General features: G+C 41.2%; 1 protein-coding gene across 1 annotated transcript in view; it reads left to right on the top strand.

Moving 5' to 3' along the window:
• ROR2 (receptor tyrosine kinase like orphan receptor 2) overlaps positions 1 to 18651 on the top strand; it is a 241288-nt gene extending 222637 nt beyond the window's left edge. Inside the window, exons 5-9 of the mRNA XM_077299925.1 lie at positions 9985 to 10112; positions 12064 to 12378; positions 14808 to 15053; positions 15742 to 15947; positions 16161 to 18651. Coding sequence (XP_077156040.1) covers positions 9985 to 10112; positions 12064 to 12378; positions 14808 to 15053; positions 15742 to 15947; positions 16161 to 17576 — 2311 coding nt within the window. The 3' untranslated portion in view covers positions 17577 to 18651. The remainder of the gene's footprint in view (positions 1 to 9984; positions 10113 to 12063; positions 12379 to 14807; positions 15054 to 15741; positions 15948 to 16160) is intronic.
• Positions 18652 to 18874: the final 223 nt, after the last annotated feature.

The following is an 18874-nucleotide window of genomic DNA, read 5'->3' as shown; positions in this document are numbered from 1 at the left end:
CAGCACTCACCTGTGATGCATTTTGGGTTTACATTTATCGAATACTGGACATAGATCTGAGCTTCATAGGCGAATGCTGATTTTCTATGTGCTTTGCTAGCATACAGTGCTCTTCAAGCCACTTCATGACAGCAGCTGTAATGTAAAGTGAATAGGTGTTGAAGGATGCATGATTGTGAAACCCGTGCCTGATTTCAGTCTGAAGGTCACCCAGTCACAGTTTTTTGTCTTTCTTCCCCTAAAGCTTGTCTACAAGGCAGCCAAGAGCCTGCTTTACATTTTAGAATGGGAAGTGTCTACTTCTTCTCTTCGCTTGAGGTTTATTTACTAGTCATTGTTAACTTTTAAATGTTGCTGTGGGGCTATGAATCAGAAATCAAGTCAGACTCTTGCCCTCCTTTTCAATATCCTTTACGAACATCTGAAAACATTTATATTTCATTTTAACAAATAACCACACTTTCAGCACAGTTAATTCTCCAGTAAAGCGTGTCTGCTCACTTTGCACTACGTTTTACAGAGGGGAACACATTTTTGTACTTCTGCCCCATGTTTTCTGCTTCTCTCCATTGATTTTGTGAATGACTAGTATGGCTTCCTCATGACAAGATGACACGCAGACACGCAGAGGATGTTGCTGTAATTTATCATCATATTTGCTAAATGTTTCTATGCAATAAAGATAGCATAAAAAATTATTTATATTTATCTCTTATTAAATATTTAGGGAAAGGGTTTTGCGTGTTTTATTAAAAATGTTAAAGTTACTGCACATTAAAAGATCGTTGTGTATTACTTAGGCAACCCTTTATCAATTTCTATATTCCCAGTGTAAAATAACAACAGTTTATTCTCACCTTCAGTGTCGGCATCATTCTAGTCATGTCAGTGCCTAGTCTCCCGGGGCTTGGGTGACGTTGTTATGCCACGAGAGCCCTGCAGCTAAACAGTGGCCGCTTCACTCTCACTTCCTTTGGAAGAAACTGATACATGGAAGAAGTGAGAGCTGCTCTCTGACTTTCTCTGAATGTCAGTTTACGTCCAAAGGATGTAAGAGTGAAGTGGCCACTGATTGTCTATGGGCATAACAACATCACGCAAGCCCCAGGAGACCAGGCACTGACATGTGAGGAATATAGCAATTGATAAGCAATTGATAAGTAGTGTCCCAGTAGTGGACAACTCCTTTAAGTTTGATTTGTTAATCGAGTTGCAAGATCATAACGGTAATCAGCATCTCGGGTAAGAAAAAGGAGTGAGAGCGCACACTGGAAGGTTATTAACTTTTTTAGGGGAGTTACAAAGAGGTAACTTTGTACATCATTTCAAGACTTCCAATATTCAATAACATGGCCTTAGTTACTGGTAAAAAGTTTTCCATCATAGTTAAGAATGTTTGTAATAAATGGACAGTTAATGTTAGGCTTATAAGATGCCCTTTTTTCATAAAAAATATGTGGGATACGTTACTGAGTCTCTTTTAATGCTGGTTTGCCCCATAGCTGTGTTTGGTTATTTAGAATCTTTGAAAGCTTGATCTGAAACTATTCTTGAAGCTTCAATGTTGCCCATGTCCTGCCATGCTGTCACAGTGTCATGTCGGACGCTGTTCATACTAGGGCGTTCGACAGACAGCGGTAATTCCGCTTTTGTCCACTATGCGCTCAGTGGCGTCGGCTAGATTTTATCTAGCTGGTCCGGGGTTAATTTAGCTGGTGCTCGGATTGGAAGCTGGGTCACGCCCACTGCCTTTAAATAGTTCTTCTGAACATTGGGCGTCGCAACATTGGGCGTCGCCGATTATAGCTTCTGTCTTGTGCTTAGTTATCTCGGTCTGGAGTGGTGAGCTAGGAGAAGGAGTATCGTATCTGGTGGTGTATTTCCCTTTGTCTTATTTTCTCCTTCCCATATTTGTATTTGTTTTGCCCTGTGCACTTATAGTGTATTCCTGTGTGACTGCGGCGTGGTGCATATTTTTCCGTTATCCTTGTCTGTGCTTACTGTGGGTATTGGTGTGTGGTCTCTTCACTGGGTGGTGGGTGGTGGTTTCAGCCTAGGGTTGAAACAGGAGACAGGGTGAGGATGGAGGCCCAGACATGCACACCATCAGTGTAAACTCTGGGAGAGGGTCAGTCAGGGTTTCCCTAGTCTGAGGGAAATCGCAGGGGCCCGGGTTATTAGCTCTTGCCTACCTAGGCTTCCTGTGACACACAGCCAGTAGAGATGGAGTCTGTATAATCCATACCTAAAGTACGGTAATCCTTTGGGTACCCCAATAATCAGGCAGCTCAGTACAGATTTACTGTTTTTCAATACTAGGATGATATGTTGAACATATTTTCAATCTTACAAATTCTACATGATAAGTTATTCATTAGCCTTATGTAGTTCATTAATGAAGCAATTTGCATATTAGCACAACTCCTTAGTATTATTATTATTTATTTATATAGCACTATTGATTCCATGGTGCTGTACATGAGAAGGGGTTCCATACAAATTATAGATATCACTTACAGTAAACAAACTAAGCCCCAAACCATGTAAAGAGCAGTTTTAAGACTTTTCCTTCATGATGTACAATTAATGCATGCATAGTTAATTAACTATTAATTTTGACAAAAGATCAGCTAACGGGAAAGTAGAATTTGGAATACGTTAACAACCTGTGATTAGTGTGTGGAATGCCCTGTAGCCATCTAGCATTCCTTGCCTCAATGAACACTTGCATAGCCCCAGGATGTGCATTGTGTCTTACCATTCTGCAGCTGTGCCATAAATGAGGTAGTCATGACCCCAGCACTTTTAAGGCTGCTGTTCAACAGTCTATAAGAAACCATACACTTTTTAACCAATTGTTTGCCAGATGAAACTATAGGCTAAAGTCAGTCTTATTTATATATGTACTACATTTTCCTTTTAGATTATAGAGATATAAGAAACCGCTGAGTAGAAAATGCTACCCAAAATTATTTTAATTTCCATATTTAAATGAATGGCATTTCCGGTAATATTGATAATCTTTCCTAAGGGTATGTTCACACAGAGATTTTTTTACTTTAAATTTGAAGAGTTTCCACTCAAACCATATCAGGTAGTATTTCAAGCAGTTTTTGAATCCTATCTGCTTAAAAATCCTCCTATAAAACTCTGAGACCTTAAGGCCTCCATACAGATTAAATTAATGTTGGCCGAATATACTGATATCGGTGGACTCAGCCAACTGTAGAATGTGTATGAAGTCCTCCTATCGTTCTGTTCTTGGTGCGATAAGCTGTCGCCAGAAGAGTCTGGCAGTGGCTCTTCAATAGAGAACACAAAGTTGAGAGAGATAGCTCTCAAATGATCAGCTAGACCATTGTATAGAATATTGCTATATATTTTGTATGGGAGCTTTAGGATTGGTTATCAAAGTAAGATTGTTGGGGGTCTGACTCACAGGACCTCCAGCTGTAAGCTGATTAAAGGGTCCACGGCAAAACCAGAGCTGTCACGGCTCTGTACCTTGTGTTGTGGCCCTGAATGGTATTACATCTGTCTCATGCGCTAATTATTGTGCATCATCTAAGTACCAGATGACAAGATTATACTGACCATTTTTATGTGTCTGATTAAGTCAAGTTACATTTTCCTTAAATCTGAGATCACTTGTAGTCGATGCAATGGAAATGCTGCATGCATGGCTTTTTTTACATTCTCATGTAATAATTCCTAGGGCCTGTTTCAGTAAAAAAAAAATAATAACACACTTTCTCTTCTTTTTTTTACTTGTGGTATTCGTTGCCATTTTTAGTGCCAAATTATTCAAAATGGCACAGGTAAGTTCTAGGATTTTGCTCAAAATCAAAATACTCTTTATTTGTGTCTTTTGCCTTTTTTTAAAGGAAAAAAACACTAACTAAATCAGTCCGGGGAAAGGGGGGGTAGGATTGGAGTACATTTGTGCAGAAAACAATGAAAATATACTTAAAAATAGGCAAAATTGATAAGAATTTGATGCGAAACAAAAAAAAACGCCCAAAAAATAAAAGGATCAATACAATAAGAATAAGAACAATAAGCCCAATTCCAAAAAATACAATAATGATTCTGGCCCTTAATATTTTAAATGGAATCTGCCAACAGTTCTTTTTACCCCAAACTAATGGAAAGTCACTGTTATGTTGATTAAATCAATACCTTTGTTTTAGGCTAGTTTCACATTTGCGGTTGTGTCCGCAGCGATTGTACCACATATATCCGCATGCTTTTTGTATTCCTATATTTAACATTAGGGACGCATGCATTTTTGCTTTTTCGCGTTTTGCCGTGTTTGACGACGCATGCGTCGTTTCGTCGTTTGCGGCTTGGCGCGGAAATGCAACATGTATTAATTTTTAGAGACGTCAATTTGCCGCCTGGAAACGCATACGGTCGATTGCGCAAGGATTGCGACAAAAAAAACGCATTGCTGTCTATATGAACGCATGCGTTTACAAGCACATGCGTTTGGTTGCGTTCATGAACGCATGCGTTCCACAAGAGAAAAACATGTCTAGACACTGATAAGCCACCTACATACAAGGTGATAAAGGGAGGGTGTGGACAGTTGCAGGTCACTTCTCAGCAGACAGCCAAGCAGAGCAGACACACCACAGCACCTTGGAGCAAACAAGCCTCTGAACAATGTGAGTATATCCTAGCCAATGCCTTTATTTTCTATTTTCTTTCTCTACATGTCCTAATTTCTGCCATTTCTTTCTTTCTATATGCATCAGAATGTCTTCTTCGGATTCTTCCCATGAGGAGTTTCTTCCTGGGCCGTCTGAAGTCGAGCATGTCAGTGAGGTAAGTACTTGCCTCGTCAGATTGGTAAGTATTCACTGTCACATCTACATATGTGACAATTTGAATTTTTATTTTTTTTAGAGCTCTTCTTCTACTGCGGCAGAGACAGGGCAGGAGCAGCGGAGTCAAGGTCCGGTGGAAAGACGGCAGCGGGTACGTATACAAGACTGACTGTTATCTTGAATCTTCCTTTCTTTCCATTCGTATTTCTTAACTTTTTTCTTCTGGAATCCTTTTGTATGTTGACTTTCCTATTCATGCCATTTCTCAGCATCTTTTTTCTTTCCTTTCCTTATGTTAATTGAGCAAACTTTAATGACTTTATTTAATTTTTAGGTTTCACAACGGGAGGATGATCTTATTGAGAATGACCTCCTCATCTAGCTGGTCCAGGAGCGAGTACCGTTGTGGGACACCCGGCATCCACTGCACTCAAACAACGTCACGATCCGGCGCTTATGGAATGAGGTGGCCAAAGAGATGTGGGATGGCTGGGACAACGCCCCGACACGGGTCCGAAATGCATTTGGTAAATATTGCACTGCAGTGTGAAGCAGCAGAGACCTTGGCCGTGCTCACTCGACTGTGTGTGATGAAAGAAACTCTCAGGAGTTTCTGTCATCACACTCAGTTGTGTGAGCACGGCCAAAAGTCCTTTTTCTGACCACATTTTTTTTTTAACAGTGGCCAAAGTCAAAACACGTTGGCGTTCGATGAAGGACCGCTTCAATAAGGACCTGCGTCAAAAGAGTCGTGTTCCCAGTGGTTCAGGAGCAAGGATCGGAAGATACAAATACCATCAAGTTCTGGCATTTTTAAGACCGGTCCTTGCAGCAGGACCCTGGCATGGCCTTCCGCTCTACAAGCGCTATGGACTCTGGCATGGCCTTCCGCTCTACGAGCGCTATGGACTCTGGCATGGTTGCACACTCTACGAGCACAATGGACTCTGGCATGGCTGCACGCTCTACGAGCACTATGGACTCTGGCATGGCTGCACGATCTACGAGCACAATAGACTCTGACACAGTGCAGCCGGACCCTGAAAGGTCACCCATCACCACGCCACGCCATATGAGCCCACCAAGACCTCCCACAACCAGGCAAACCAAAAAAAAAACACAAAAAAAAGAGGACTCTTAGCATTCCTCCCACTTCAACTCCCAATGTGTCTGTAATGTTAGGTTTGTCTCACCCTTCCAGTGCGTCTCAAGCCTCTCATGTGTCAAGCCCCATCCCCGAACTACCAGACCCCAGTAGTTTCATTGCCCCTTCTCCTGCCACCTCTGCGTCGTCCACGGTTAGCCAGGCCTCAGTGCTTCACACTCCACGTTTACATCACTCTACCCCAAGCCGGCGCAGTTAAATAAAGTTTATTGGTTGTAAAAAAATAAATACAATTTGATTTGCCCAAATTAGGTTTGGTTTATTGTATCTATCGCCGCCGGCAACACACACTGTGCGCCAACTAAGAAACTTCGCCACACACTTACTTTTTGGGCCACATCATATCTCCAGTAGTTATAAAAAAAAAGACTGCAGCTTTGTGTGTCTTTAGTATACAGATGTATTAGATGTATTATCTCCATAATCTCTTCTTTCTGCTTAGTCTGTGATTAGTGTGGCAGTCTGAAGAGAAAATGGTGGAAATACAGTGCAGACCTCTACTGAACAGGTCAGGTGTCAAAAAACTCATTAGTTGGGACACCTGACCTGGTGAGTATAGAACTGCCTTGTATAACCACCATTTTCTCTTCTTTGTACATAATCTATTACACACAAATTGAAGGGACGATGGTGGTCACACACTGCATATCTATGCTCACCTGCACAGGTGTCAGAAGTAGTGAATTCATGAAGCTTATATGTGCATCATGAATTCATTATTTCTGACATCTGACTTGATGAGTATAGATCTCTTTAGTGTGACAGTCATTGTCTCTTCAGTCTGTGTCCAATGGATAAAGCAGAACAGAATCAGGACGCAATGACGTCAACAAGCTTAAATAAAGCAACATGGCTGCCATAACACTAGCAGTATGTGGCCAGTGTTTTATATCAGTATTTGTAAGCCAAACAAGTGTGGAACAATTAGAAGTAAATTCTGATATTAATATAATAACTATCACCTCTGCCTCTATCACCCACTCCTGGTTTTGGATTACAAATACTGATATTAAATACAGACCAAATACTGCTAGTTTTAGGACAGCCTTGGTTTGTAGAGGAAATACATAGGAGACACGGTCAACACAACCAAAAATAAAGTTTATTAATGAGAAATATTATTTTCATATCAGAAAATTACTGGTGCAGATCTAATTACAACAGGACATTTACACAACATCGTTCTGCCATGACACACGTCCAATATCTGAATCAAAAAAGGCAGCAAATTGGTCCCACATGTGACCAACTGCTGCAGTTGACCGCAGCGGGTGATGCTGAAAATCGGGCAGTGGGTGTGCAACTGGTTCATCCAGTTCAATGTTGTGTTGCTCCTTAGCCATTATATAATTGTGTAGAACCACACAGGCTTTGACCACCTCGTCGACTGTTTCCACTTTTGGATTTATGGCTGATGCAAGAATGCGCCATTTAGAGACCAGAATGCCAAAGGTACACTCTACTGTTCTTCGGGCCCTGGTCAGTCTGTAGTTAAAGATCCTTCTAGTGTGGTTCAAGTCCCGACTGGAATATGGCTTCAGTAGGTTTTCACACATCTGAAAGGCCTCATCCCCAACCATAACAAATGGCATCGGTGGACCTTGAGTGTTGGGGAGAGGTTGTGGCGGTGGAAAATTGAAATTTTTGCCATACACACGGCGGCCCATATTCGAGTTCTTGAAAGTCTGGGAATCGTTGCCACGGCCAAAAGCTCCAATGTCCACGGCGATGAAGCGACAGTTCGCATCGGCTATTGCCATGAGCACAACAGAAAAATATTATTTGTAGTTGAAATACTCCGATCCTGTTCTGGCAGGTTTGATAATGCGGATGTGCTTTCCATCCACCGCTCCTAAACAGTTGGGGAAATCACACACACTCCAGAATTTTTCCGCAATTTCAATCCACATGTCCAAGGTGGGTAGGGGTATAAACTCATCCCGGAGTACATTCCACAAAGCCCGGCAGGTGTCTGCAACTATTCCGGACAGGGTGGATATTCCAAGCCGGTATTGGAAGTGGAGGAATGATAAACTCTCTCCGGTTGCCAAAAATCTGTAAGAAAAAGAAACCCCCAAAAAATTACAAACTATTCTATTTATGGTGTGGTTACGCTAATGAAAGAAAGGAAAATACCCAAAACATACATGTCAGAAAACACAAAATTTGGACTGTCATTGTTTTAGATTTGAAACGTACCTTAATGTAACCAGCAGACGTTCCTCCGGTGGAATCGCTCTACGGAGCTGGGTGTCCTGTCTCCGTATGGCTCCTTGGACACGAGCAAGCAAATCCCGAAACGAGTCTTGCGACATCCTTGTATATTCATGGAATTTCTCCGGGTTGGCATTAAGCTCGGCATACAGCGTGTGATAGGCTCCACGGCTCTCACGTAGTTCGATAATGGGGTGTCTCCAAAAACACCTACGTTGTCTCCTTCTCCATCTTTCGCGATTTCTTTCTTGCTCCCAAGCAAACGCACAGGCAAGAAACAGCTTGATGCTTAAATCCAGGTTGAAATAAAAGCTCTCCATGCGAAGATCCATTATGACACAGCATACAGGAGCAAAATCTGAACATTTCAGCTGTTCAAGGGTCTATATATAGAGATTCCATAATACACGCCCTCTGTAGTCCCATTGGCGGTGTCTGGTTGTCTAGATTTTTCTCTTGTGAAATTTCACATCATGCGCACCAAAAACGCAAACGCAGGAAAAAACGCATATAAACGCGGCATTTTTTTAACTGCATGCGATACCGCATGCGTCTAAAAAACGCTGCGTTTGTACGCGTTTATATGCTTTTTTTCCACCACTTGCGGATGCGTTTTAAACGCGGATTTAAACGCAAATGTGAAACTAGCCTTAGAAATCCATCAGCAATTTTTTTTGTAAATGTGCCGAAAGTGCATCGGAGTTGGCCCTGCACTGAAAGCTCGCCGGCCTTTCTTCTTATTTCCCAACCTGCCTCCTGTCAGTGACTGACTGGTACCTGGGGCAGCGCATGCGCTAATCGTCTCACAACGTCATCTGGACCTTTTTGCGCATGCGCCACCCCAGGAAATGACAGCGCCTGCACGAGACCTCATGCAGTGGAGGCAAGAGTGACCTGTGAGTCACTGACAGGAGGCCAGCAATGGGAGGGGAAATAGAGAAACAGGCTGGAAAGCTGTAGGTGCTGTGCCAACCCAACTGCACTTGCTGTTTACTTGGAAAAAACATTTGCTGACAGATTTCTCAAAACACAGGAACAGGGATTTTTAAAACAAAGGAATGGATTTAATCAACATAGCAGCGACTTTACATAGATGACATTAGTTTGGGGTAGAAAAACCTGATAACATGTTTCTATTAAGAGATAAACCTGCATTTGTAAACTGTAAGGACATCGCTGATGCCCCAATACCATACCTTGGCTTTATTATTTGTCTGGAGTAAGGGACATAAGGGCTACCAGATAGGATATAGTGTTGGTGCGAATTTCTTCGCACATCCCATTCCATCAGCGGGGACTGTGATCTGTTGACACTGTAATGGGAGAGGGAGTAGCACCTATTACCTGATGGCGCCTGTGACTCTTTCTTTGATTACAATAGCAAAGACTGACCGTCACTTCTAAACAGAACAGGTGTGAACAGATGCTTACTAAGACTGTCCATCTCCCTTGTTATTTGATTAGCCAGCCTGGCACAACGTCATTGTTGAGCGTGAAGAAGAGCCACGGACGTGAATGGAATGGAACATGCCAATCGATTCGCATCAACTCTAATAGGATAGTAAAAAGCTTTCCTGTCCTTCTTTTTTCCCAACCCCAGATTTTGGCAAATCAGCTAAGACTTTATCCTGTAAGCAAATTCGGACAACATGTTCCTATATTATTGTATAGTTGTAGCAACGTCATGTCAGGTCCTGTGACTACATGCTTATCTTCCTGTGACTAGTTGTAGTGGTTTGACAAATAGCCATCTAAACTGTGATGTGTTTCCTCTAGGTATGACTACCAGGAAGATGGATTTTGTCAGCCCTACAGGGGTTTTGCATGTGCCAGGTTCATTGGAAACAGAAGCATTTATGTGGAATCCCTCCAGATGCAGGGGGAGATTGAAAACCGAATTACTGGTAAGTGCCGCAAAGCCCTAGCATGATCATTTGTTTTAGCGCACAGAACCAAAATTACATATTTAATTTATGTTTAAAGATGTTGAAAGTACGGTAGATCAGACATTTGTGGAAACTCTTTAAGATAATGTTTGGTAAAAAAAGGGAAATTATTATTATATTACACATTCCTAATGAACATATTGCATTAATTAGCTTGAGATTCGCAAATCTTCATAAGTTTAACAGCAACAGTGGACATTTCTTTGTCTGGAAGTTTATGAGGACATTTTAATATTCTTGCTTTCCTTTTGACATGGACTATTTAGCGTAATATTTGGCGCCCTCTAATGTTAAGAACTTGTAAAAACCTTTTGAGCATTGTTTTGTATAATTGTGAGTTGTATAATTGTGGTATATAAATGACTGAAATAACACAAACCTATCTACAAATAAAAAGAATTCGGCAGCACTCTGTATACTCTAAGATGTATTCAAACATTGAATATATGAAATTAAGACTACATTATTGCTATATAGAATATAGTTATAAAATGAAGGTACTTAGCGGGGCCGCAGGAGATGTTCGGAAGTGCAATGCTGCGGGGTGATGCTGTGAATCCCATCCCAGGCTGGTAGGAGGGAGTGGGGACTCGCAGCATCGCCCCGCAGCGTTGCACCTCCGAACACCCCCTATTCCCAGCCCAGGGCCTGCAGCATCACCCGACTCCTGCCGCTGCCGCCCCCTTGCCCGGTAAGCTACATTTGGACTATAAGACACACCCCCATTTGCCCCCCAAATTTTGGGGGAAAAAGTGCATCCTATAGTCCTAAAAATGCTGTACTTTCAGACACATTATTTTCCAGCAATAAAAGATAGTAGAATCGTGGCCAACAGTTTTGAGCTGAAACAAAGTTTGGTTTCCACAGTTTTTCTGCTTTAGTGTTTTTAGATTTTTAGTTGCATATTTCTCTGGTTACTGATGCACAATTATAAGTAAGTATTTCATAAGTTTTTACATGTTTACTGGCAAATACATCAAGTGTATGTAAAGACTCAATATTTACAGTCATGACCTCTATTTTTCAAGACTTCTGCAATTTCCCCTGGCATGCTGGATATTGGCATCTAGGCCAAATCCTGAGTGATGGCAGCCCATTGTAGTCTAATCAGTGCTTGGAGTTTATCACAATTTCCGTGTTTTTGTTCGTCCACCTGCTTTTTTGAGGATTAACCACATGTTCTCAATGGGACTGAGATCTGGAGAGTTTCACGTTAGGTGAACATTTCATAAAAAGTTTTTTTTTTAATTTTACATAAATCTTTAGATGACAATTTGCAAAACCAGAGATACCTGATATATAAATGTATCTATTACACAAATGCAGCTTTCTTCTCTTCATGAGAAAAAATGTGCTTTTTTTTCCCTAACCATAGAGTATCCAGTAGAGGTGAGCTAAAAGATTTACAGGAACCTAGGCCACAGGCCATGTTGATAGTCCATGGCCACTGGATTAAAGACCTTCGATCTTCATTCTACCTCATGGCAACCCCAACGGCTATTTTGTTTAGTAGGCCCATTGCAACATCATGCGTGTGTCACACTGGGCCTTCTACTCAAAAGAAAAGTTGGGGGTGCCGGCAGGTGGGAAGAGGTTTTCAGATTTCTGGTATAGCTATGTGGCCGGTGGATCAGACAATGGCGGACATACCATTGGTGCAACCTGTGCAAACACAGAGGGGACCAAGAGCAGGTAGAATTGTGCATTATGATGAGTTATTGGATAGCAAAGAGCTCATGTGTTGTTTTTGCACAGGAGCCCTCTGTTGTCTGTGTCCATTCCTGAAATCAGGGTACTGAAAATGTTTTTCTTCAACAATAGTTTCCAATGCATATGAAAGTTACTTGAAATGCTATATTTTTTAACATGTATTTCAAGATTTTATAAAATATTTTATTTTCCTTTTTAGCGGCATTTACTATGATTGGAACATCAACCCACCTCTCTGACCAATGTTCCCAGTTTGCTATCCCATCTTTCTGTCATTTTGTGTTCCCCCTGTGTGATGACCGATCCCGCACTCCAAAGTCTAGAGAATTGTGTAGGGATGAGTGTGAAGTACTGGAAAATGACCTGTGCCATCAGGAATACAACATCGCCCGTTCAAATCCTGCTATACTGATGCAACTTCACCTCCCAAACTGCGAAGAGCTTCCTCTGCCTGAGAGCCCCGAGGCTGCAAACTGCATGAGGATCGGTATCCCAATGGAGAGAATGAACAGATGTAAGTTTGCAGCGCGGCGTGTGTGGCTGTCAAACATCTTTCTCTGATTAGGAAGGAACCCTTCTTAAGGCTGGTAAAGTTCTGAAGCCTGGCTACCATCTGAACTCTATGTTGGTGTTGTGTCTTGGAGCAAGGTCATAGGTGTTCATGAATGTGCCCTCTCCCAGCAGTCTTTTGGACTGTGAGTGGGGCCCACCTAGGAATATTTTCTCTGATTAGCATGAGATAGTACAGCAAGAGACCCATGTCTGCATCTTGTTTGTAAACAGCCTTCAAAGACAGCTTGGTTGATGTATAACATTGTCTATTTCTGTTCTGTGGTTAGCCCTCATGTTTAGTGCGTGTAAATGCCGTGACATTCACACCAGCTGTGCAGGGTTAGTATAAAATCCAGGGCTAAAACTAGCTACAAATGATAGAAAAAGAAAAGAACTCAAAGTATCACCCAATGCTTAGCAAGGGTCCCTTACAGGGATTATTTTGTAGTTTTGCTCAAACATTTACACACAAATAGGATATAGCTGACAATAAAAGGCAGCACCCAAAATTTCTTACAGGAAATAGACACCTGTTGGGTTGCGTTCACACATTTTTTTTCAGGTAGGTAAGCTCCGTAAACTTCCGGAAACAAATAAATAGATGCTAAAAAGAATGAATTTATGCATTTGTATTTAAAAATGACTTGCTATGCATGTGTTCAGTCTTTTGAGCTTCCTTGGACTGCTTCAGTCTTCCAAGGACACCGAGCGATTAGAAGAAGTGACCTAACCATTCTTCAGACGACTTCTGCTTGGAAGCGGCTCACTAGTTTATACAATACAAGTAAAAAAAAACACTTGCTGACAAAAACATTGCAAAAAATGTCCAGGAAATGACCTAAAAGATGCTTTAGGATAGAAGACGCTGGAGTGTCCTGAAAGTGTGTTTCTCCCGAAAAACTTGGCGGGTTTGCACACTTCTAAAAGAAGTCGTATGCACATACTCTTGGATTTGCAAAATGTCTACATTAAAAATCACTAAGAAATCTGCACCAAACTGTACCAATTTTGATGTACATGTGGATTTGTTGTTGCTACAGATGATTTTAAGGGGAAAAAATAGTCAACATATATACAGTATATACTCGTGTTAATGTAGACCCGAGTATAAGCCGAGGCACATAAACTGGGAAAACTTATTGACTCAAGTATAAGTCGGGTATGCATTGTCCCCTCATCCCTATCCTGGTATGCATGGTTCCTCATTGCTATCCTGGTATGCATGGTTCCTCAACCCCATCCTTGTCTGCGTGGCTCCTTATCCCCATCTTTGTATGCATGGCTCCTTATCTCCATCCTGTATGCCTGGCTCCCTATCCCCTTATTTGTCTGCATAGCTCCTCATCCCTATCTTGGTATTCATGGTTTTTCATCCCTTTCCTGGTATGCGTGGCTCTTCATCCCTGTCCTAGTATGCATGGTTCCTCAACCCCATCCTTGTCTGTATGGCTCCTTATCCCCATCTTTGTATGCATGTCTCCTTATCTCCATCCTTGTCTGCCTGGCTCCCTAGCCCCATCTTTGTATGCATGGCCCTCTATCCCCATCCTTGTCTGCATGGCTCCTCATCCCTATCCTGGTATTCATGGTTTTTCATCCCTATCCTTGTATGCATGGCTCCTCATCCCTTTCCATGTCTGCATGGCTCCTTATCCCCATCCTTGCCTGCATAGCTCCTCATCCCTATCCTGGTATGCATGGTTCCTCATCCCCATCCTTGTATGCATGGCCCCCATGAGCAAAGCATAAAAAAAATCCTACTTACCTTCCCTGCATGCCCTTGCTGCATCTTCTTCCGCTGCCCACAGCTCCCGTTGCCGGGCGATCACATGTCCTCGCTCATTAAAGTAATGAATATTCACTCCATTCCACGCTTATGGAAGTGGAGAGAGGCAAATTAAGTAGCACGCACCCGTTATAGCTCGGCAGCTGCTGGAAACCGGCGGCTGCGGTTGGAACTGTGCGCACTATAAGAGAAATTAATATTCACTGCCTGTGTGGTGAATATTTATTTCTCTTTAGGAGCAGACACAGGCGTTATCCGCAGCCGCCGGCTCCTGCCTCCTGTGACCCGCTCCTCAGCTGCTCCCCTCCCCTGCAGTCTTCTGGGACAATTACAATTTGTATAAGCCGAGGGTGCATTTTCAGCATAAAAAATGTGCTGAAAAACTCAGCTTATACTCGAGTATATACTGTATGTACATGTGCTATTCTATCTACTTTAATAACAAAATAATCTTTTCTTCATGTGCAATGAGAAATAAGTTTTGGTACATCAAGTCCTATTTCCTGCACCCAAAAGGAAGCAGCTTCCAATTGTCTGTTTGTTGGTCAAAGTTTAAGAAAAGTAGTACTGTTTTCATGTTGACATTCTTTACATCCCTCTTATAGATCAACAGTGTTACAATGGTACTGGGACTGATTATCGAGGGTCAGTCACTGTCACGAAGTCTGGACACCAATGCCAGTCATGGAACAATCAGTCTCCACACACTCACCAGCTGTCAGCTGTTGAATATCCAGAGATTGGAGGAGGGCACGCATACTGCCGCAATCCTGGTGGACAGATGGAAGGTCCCTGGTGCTTCACCCTTAACAAGAATGTGCGCGTAGAGCTGTGTGATGTGCCTGCTTGCCGTATGTACCAGACTTCTCCATGACATATTCCTATATAAATAATGTTTCACCTTTCTTGAGATATTTTAATTATGGCTAGGACCTTTGCTTATAAGCGCCCCTTATTTTTCATATGGTAGTAGACATGACTTTTTTATGTTAGCAGGCTTTTATTTTTCTAAATTCTGCTTTTATTTTTAAAAGTCAAAGTATTATAGTTGTGTTTCAATAAGAAGAGTTTAAATGAGAATAAAGCTGTGCCATAACAGTATATAACCTATAGGACAAGTGGTAATATACAGGAAAATACTTCCACATGGTATCAAGATCAATTTGAGTAGTAATTGTATACTTGAGTATTATGTAAGTTGATTATTTTTCAATTAAAAAATGACTAAGGATAAGGTATGATTGCATGTGAAACTGCGGTGGCCCCAAATCCCTGTTCTTGTCAAAAGGTTTAGATGAGCATGCAGAATAGATAGAATATGTACTTTCACCCAGTCTTGCAATGCTTCCATTCATTCTTTGAACTATTTTGACTTTCACCCTTTAATTTTGCTTCTTTAAAGGATTATTTTGGAAGTGTGAAACATTCTTGTTTTCCATTATATTAATATATGTATCATTTTCATATTTACTTATCAAGAATGAGCAGATGAATGAAAGTTGCATATAGTCATGATTATTGATCTTTTACTGTTTACAGGTACCAGAGAAAATACAAAGATGGAAATCCTTTATATCTTGGTTCCCAGCATTGCCATTCCACTGGTCATTGCTTGCCTCTTCTTCTTAGTTTGTATGTGTAGAAACAAACAAAAAGCATCAGCTGCAACCCCTCAGAGACGTCAGCTGATGGCCTCACCCAGCCAAGACATGGAGATGCCCCTTATGAACCAGCACAAGCAACAGGTAGAGTTGCATTATATTCTGGATTATAGATTACTGGGCTTAACAGCACATTATACATTACAGTAAATGACTACTTATCCTGCTGAAGCTGTAACCTTCTTAAAGTCTAAGACTCGACAAAATGGATTTATATAATCTATTATGATCATTGATAGATGTGTGCAAGTGCATTCATTCAATTTTCTAATATATTTTTCATTTTCATATTGTTAGGTTAAAGTAAAAGAGATAAACCTGTCCACTGTAAGGTTTATGGAAGAGCTGGGAGAGGACCGCTTTGGGAAGGTATACAAGGGACATCTCTTTGGCACTGCTCCTGGAGAACAGACACAGACTGTTGCTATAAAGACATTAAAAGACAAGGTTGAAGTGGCCCTTCGAGAGGAATTTAAACATGAAGCTATGATGAGGTCAAGGCTGCAACATCCCAATATTGTTTGTCTTCTTGGTACTGTCACCAAGGAGCAGCCCATGAGTATGATTTTTAGTTATTCTCCACTTAGTGACCTCCATGAATTTCTTGTCATGAGATCTCCAAACTCTGATGTAGGAAGTACAGATGATGACAAGACCGTGAAATCAACTTTGGAACCAGCAGATTTTCTCCACATTGTAACTCAGATCGCCTCAGGAATGGAGTATCTTTCAAGTCATCATGTCGTGCACAAAGACTTGGCTGCCAGAAATATTTTAGTGTTTGATAAGTTGACAGTTAAAATTTCCGATCTTGGTCTTTTTCGAGAAGTGTATTCAGCGGATTACTATAAATTAGTTGGAAATTCACTTCTTCCCATAAGATGGATGTCTCCAGAAGCGGTTGCATATGGCAAGTGTACCATTGATTCTGATATTTGGTCTTATGGAGTCATGATGTGGGAAATCTTCAGCTACGGTCTACAGCCATATTGTGGGTGTTCCAATCAAGATGTTGTTGAAATGATAAGAAATCGACAGCTGCTGCAGTGCCCATATGAGTGCCCTGCTTGGATTTATTCCCTTATGCTTGAATGTTGGAATGAGTTCCCTGCGAGAAGACCTAGGTTTAAAGACATTCACACTAGACTAAGAACATGGGAAAATATGTCTAACTACAACAGTTCTGCACAAACATCTGGTGCAAGTAATACCACACAGACAAGTTCGCTCAGCACAAGCCCGGTTAGTAATGTCAGCAATGCTAGATATGTTGACCTCAAGGCTAAAGGACGGCAATTTCCTCAGCCACAATTTTTACCAATGAAGGGACAGATAAGGCCCATGGTGCCACCTCCTCAACTCTACATTCCAGTCAATGGTTATCAGCCGATGGCTTATTTTTATCCAGTTCAAATACCAATGCAAATGGCTCCCCAGCAAATGCCTCCACAGATCATCCCAAAACCTGGATCTCACCATAGTGGGAGTGGTTCAACCAGCACCGGATACGTAACAACTGCGCCATCAAATAATTCCATGGCTGATAGAGTTGCCCTTCTTGCTGATGGCAGTGATGAAGCACATGTAACAGGAGAGGACGTATCACAAAATCCTGTTCAGGAGGAGGAGGAAGGCTCTGTACCAGAGACGGAATTACTGGGTGATAATGATACATCTCCGTTAGATGAAACAGATATTCAGTCAGAAGCTTAAATACTGCTTTTATTTCTTCAAGGCTTGAATGGTACAACAGACTGATTGCGATAAATCATGTGGTGCCTTTATTCCAAGCTAGAGCCATAAACACTAGTTTGTTTTATCTTGGTGTTAACAGCAGCAACACACAAGATTTTGGATAGCAACACTATTATAATAGGAAATGTAAAGTACTGTTGCTGTGCAACATACGGCTGAGTACAAGAGCACATGTGTAACCCAGACTGACTGTAAGTTTAGTGGAATGTGCCTATGCCAATTTTTAAGGATCAAAGAGAGTATCATTAATGGACTTAACACAGTAACTCCTTGTATGTACACAATAAGATATTTCCCAGGAATTTTCTTGCACATGTGAGCCACACCAATGATGATTTTCTACAAAGATGTGAAATGCAACCAGTAGAGTGTATCTCATAACTCTACATTTCAGAAATCATATTGCTTTTGGTTAATCACCACTTAATAGATCACCCTCTCTATATGTTAGTAGGGAGCCAAACATTGAATGGTGTACAATTCACTAACTTGACAAATTTCTCTGGATTTATTGAGACTGAAGAGCTGTTAGTATTTTTTATTTTTTCATTTTAGTTTAGTGTTTAACTAGACTTGAACACAGATATGAAATACTGCTGAAGCACCTATCAAAATGTAGGTACTTTGAAGTCAACTGCAGTGAAAGCCAAAAAGACATGAAAGTGTGAACGCAGAAGGCGGCAGCATTGTGTAGGGTGCTGTTCTGGTTCTTCCTTTTTGCAAAGTAAATCATGTACAGCCGTTTAAATGTAATTTATGTTCTGTCACGTTTTATATACCTTTGTAAAAGAATGGAAGTGTTTTGATCAGAAGTCCTTTATAATTTAACCGTTTACAGTGTCATCCTAGAAGTCAGGTTTTTTTTATATAATGTCCACTTTTTTTATTATAAATGTGTAAACAGGTCAATTCATTTCATACCTTTGTTTCTGTAAAACTCACAAACTGCACGGTCGTATCACAGTGCATCTTGTCACTTGAGTTCTGTAAATTCAGAAACGTGTTTTTAATAAAGGTTTTGCATAAAATGGTGAATACATTTATTTTAGTGTATGTTGCATACAAAAGCATTCACAAACAAAGCTGAGCTCCTCTCAGCTGATTTATAGCCACAGACCACATCAAAGTTGAATATGCAGGGAAACAAAGAGCCAATCAAAACAAAATGGTGCAAAATTATTAATGAAACCAAATTGTCAAAGTGATTTTTAGCCCCAAATATGTGCATTTAGTTACAATTGAGATTGACAACCCAT

This window comes from Ranitomeya variabilis, chromosome 1 (genome assembly GCF_051348905.1).
Source record: "Ranitomeya variabilis isolate aRanVar5 chromosome 1, aRanVar5.hap1, whole genome shotgun sequence".
Lineage (NCBI taxonomy): Eukaryota > Metazoa > Chordata > Amphibia > Anura > Dendrobatidae > Ranitomeya > Ranitomeya variabilis.
This window is presented reverse-complemented; position numbering and strand designations above follow the sequence as displayed.